Genomic DNA, 3190 nt, shown 5'->3' on the forward strand with positions numbered 1-3190 from the left:
CAGAATCTTTGGGGCGCCCCAAACCTCTTCCCCTCCGGCGCGGGTGTCTCTGAAGCAGCTGTCCGGTAACCGAAGTCCCTTTTCTGGGCAGGGATCTGGCTGCGAGTCCGCGTTGGTTTGGAATGCGTTACTTCGACGTCCAGATCCCCTTTGGCCCAGTGGGTGGGAGGCTGCGGAATGGGAGGGCTGAAAAGCGGGTGGTGGATCCGAACAGGAAGGGGAGAAGGAGAGACGAAGGACTGAGAGGGGGAGGAGAGAGGCGAGAGCCGGGAAGAGCAACGGCAATGTCCCCCTCCCGCCTGGCCTCCGCCAGCGCGCTCAGGGAGGGTTTCACTCCAGGCCGTTCCGGTGGCCTGGCTCGGGGGTCTGGAGCAGCTCGGGCGAGTGGCAGGGCGGGCTCCCGGGGGCGCTGTGCTCGCTGTCGGTGTCGCTGCCCTTCTTGCCGCCCCCCGAGCCGCCCCCACTCCCGCTCCCGCCGCCGCCGCTGCTGTGAGTCTTGACGTGCTTGCTGAGGTGGTCGCTGCGCATGAAGCGCTTGTTGCACACCGGGCAGGCGAAGCGCTTCTCACCCGTGTGCGTGCGCAGGTGGCGCTGCAGCTCGTCCGAGCGCGTGAAGCGCTTGCCGCAGAAGAGCCAGTTGCAGACGAAGGGCCGCTCGCCCGTGTGCCAGCGCAGGTGCGCCTTGAGGTGGGACGTCTTGCCGTAGACCTTGCCGCAGCCGGGGATGTGGCAGCTATGCAAGCCCTTGCGCCTCAGGCTGGCACCGGCAGGGCCCAACCGCTCCGCCTCCTGGCAGTTGGGGCAGTCACAAGTGGCGCGGCCCGAGTAACGCCGGGCCGACGAGCGCGGGGAGCCGCCTAGTGGCGCGGAGGGTCCGGCGCCCAACATTGAGGCCCCGGCTCCGGACGTCAGTGGTGAAGGGGCCGCGTCCGGGTAGGAGCCCGGCAGAACCGGCTTAAATCCGTCCATGAGATGCTGCCCGGCGGGGCTGAGGAGGTGCGAGGAGGCGGCGCTGCTGCTGAAGGCCGAGTGACCCGCCAGGCCGGAGTAATCCGAGTTGTAGGCGCCCAGTGGCGAGTGCAGGGAACCCGCTTGGAGACCGCTGGCCGCGGCAGCGGCTGGGTGGACGCCGTTGGGGTTCTGCACGTCCAGCCACCCGGCCCCCACGTCCCACCAGCTGGAGGCGCCCGCGTCGCTCGGGTGCGAGGGCTTGAACCAGGACTCGTAGGGGTGCGCCATGCCCACGCGCGGGTAGATGCCCTGCAGGCCCTCCACCGAGGTGTGCACCTTGGAGATGAAGACCGGCTGATGAGCGGCGGCTGTGTCCGGAGCTGCCCCGCCGCCGCCTCCGCCGCCCCCGCCGCCCGACGGCCCGGGCGCCTGGAATACGGAGTAGTCGTTGGCGAAGGGCGAGCCGGCCGCCGGTCCGCTCGACGTGAGGGAAAAGGCGCTGGATCCAGGCGAGCCGGCGCAGCTGAAGGAGTCCGAGACCAGGGCAGCCGCCGCGGCAGCAGCCGCTGCCGCAGCCGCGGCGTGAGCTGAAGAACCGTTCCGGGTCGAGGCCGAGACTCCAACGCCGCTCAGAGTGGATCCCACCACGTTGCAGCTTCCCGAAGATGAACGTTTCCACGGATGGAAGCCTTTGCCGAAGGACGAGGTACTGTCGGACAAGACCGACGGCGAGGGGCTGGGGCTGCCGATCTTGTTGCAGGTAGCGGCGAGCATGGCCAGTGGAGTAGAGCCGAGACGCGGTTCTTCCTGCAGAAAACGGGGAGAGAAGTCCGGGACAGCGCCCGTCATCTTCCGCCGGCAAAGATGCCCGCGGCAGCCCGCCCCAAAGCAGGATCCACGCCTGGTAGCCTCGCCTGTGGACGAGGAAATGGGGGCTAAGGCGAGGAACCTTTGCGGTCCTTTACCCCTCCTCTTGATTCCGTGAGAAGAAATGACACCCCCTCCCCCGATCTCTGCTCACCAGCCCCGGAAAAGCGTCCTTTAGGAAAGCCCACTGGTTTCTTTGGTTGAGATTGGCTCGCAGCCCGGAGCCCGGCCAAAGAGCTCGAGAACAATCTCAGTCCCATCCAGATAACCCAGACTCGGAAGGAAAAGAAGAGAGAAAGCTTAGTCGGTACCGACTAAACCCCAGTTCATATGCCGGGTTTCCACAGCATATGCCCCCTTCTTTCTCTTCCTGAAACTACCAAGAGTATATTGGTGTATTTAATCCGCAGCCATTCTTATCTAGCAATTAAAAGTGGCTGTAGCCGCAGATTAAAGTTTTTCTTTTTTTAAAAAAAAAACCTGTTCCTTTTAGTCTCAGAGTTCACTCATAGAGCATTCTACCCCCTCCCCAATTTTTTATATTCACACCTCAAGGAAACAGAGACAATCAACATACCTGCAGGAAATGTCGGGCTCAAAGAAATGTTAAAAAGGAGAGGGGGGGGGGAATCAACAACAGCAACAAGCTGCTGCAATTTTTTTTAAAGATCTCACAGGGAGAGAAAAAGATTAAGCGAGGCAGCTGTTTTTCCCCCGTCCGCGTCGACAACAGAGAGGCCAGTTCTCCGGGGATACAGGAATAGCTCAGCCCAAGCTCTGGAGGTTGTTAAGGGCTAATGCCCTTAAAACCTTTTCCTGCACGCTGTCAAGGGGGTTGGGAAAAAAAAGAGAGGCTGCCCTCTTCCCCCCTCCCCTTCCCCCTCTCCTCTTTCTTTTCTCCTAAACTCGCATGGAGTCAAGAGGAGGAGAGGGGGAAAAAGCAAAAACGAAACCCTCAATAGCCCCCCGGTCAAGAGAGGGGTTGCTTTAACCCTGCTCCGCGATCGCCAATAAAAAGGACCCAATTAAAACAGCAAAGCGGGGAGGGGGGCAGTAGAGAGGGGGGAAAACACACACCCTCGGACTCACCCCTAGAAGTGAAGTTGCCATCCCACAAAGTGCCCTCCTCTCAGAGGATCTTTTTTATATTGATAAATCAGAGGCAGTGTTTTTTTTAGAGGTGTGCAATACAATGATCAGTTCCGCCCATTCCACCACAATTGTAGCTCCCTCTCTCGCTTTGAAGTGCCGCTGAGCCCGCGCCAGCCAATCTGCGGCGCCGTTGGCCGCTCGGCTGCGTTGCCGCGTGAGGTCATCAGCGCCGCTGCTGCTGCTGCCGCCGCCGCTGCCCGCTCGTTCCAGGGCTGCTGCA

At 61.6% G+C, this 3190-nt stretch overlaps 1 protein-coding gene across 1 annotated transcript; it reads right to left on the bottom strand.

Moving 5' to 3' along the window:
* Positions 1–330: 330 nt before the first annotated feature.
* Positions 331–2928, bottom strand: SP8 (Sp8 transcription factor). Its single transcript, XM_070767381.1, has 2 exons — positions 2908–2928; positions 331–1758 (listed from the first exon to the last, which is right to left on the bottom strand). Exons 1-2 carry the CDS (start codon positions 2926–2928, stop codon positions 331–333), a joined length of 1449 nt encoding a protein of 482 aa, XP_070623482.1.
* Between the last annotated feature and the right edge of the window lie 262 nt (positions 2929–3190).

Source organism: Erythrolamprus reginae, chromosome Z, assembly GCF_031021105.1.
Source record: "Erythrolamprus reginae isolate rEryReg1 chromosome Z, rEryReg1.hap1, whole genome shotgun sequence".
NCBI classification, from domain to species: domain Eukaryota; kingdom Metazoa; phylum Chordata; class Lepidosauria; order Squamata; family Dipsadidae; genus Erythrolamprus; species Erythrolamprus reginae.

Bases quoted from the DNA above. Each gene is read 5' to 3' on its own strand.
- SP8 (XM_070767381.1), bottom strand. From the start codon at position 2,928: ATGGCAACTTCACTTCTAGGG. The intron at 1,759-2,907 runs GTGAGTCCGAGG...CGTTTTCTGCAG, and splicing joins TGGCAACTTCACTTCTAGGG to GAAGAACCGCGTCTCGGCTC.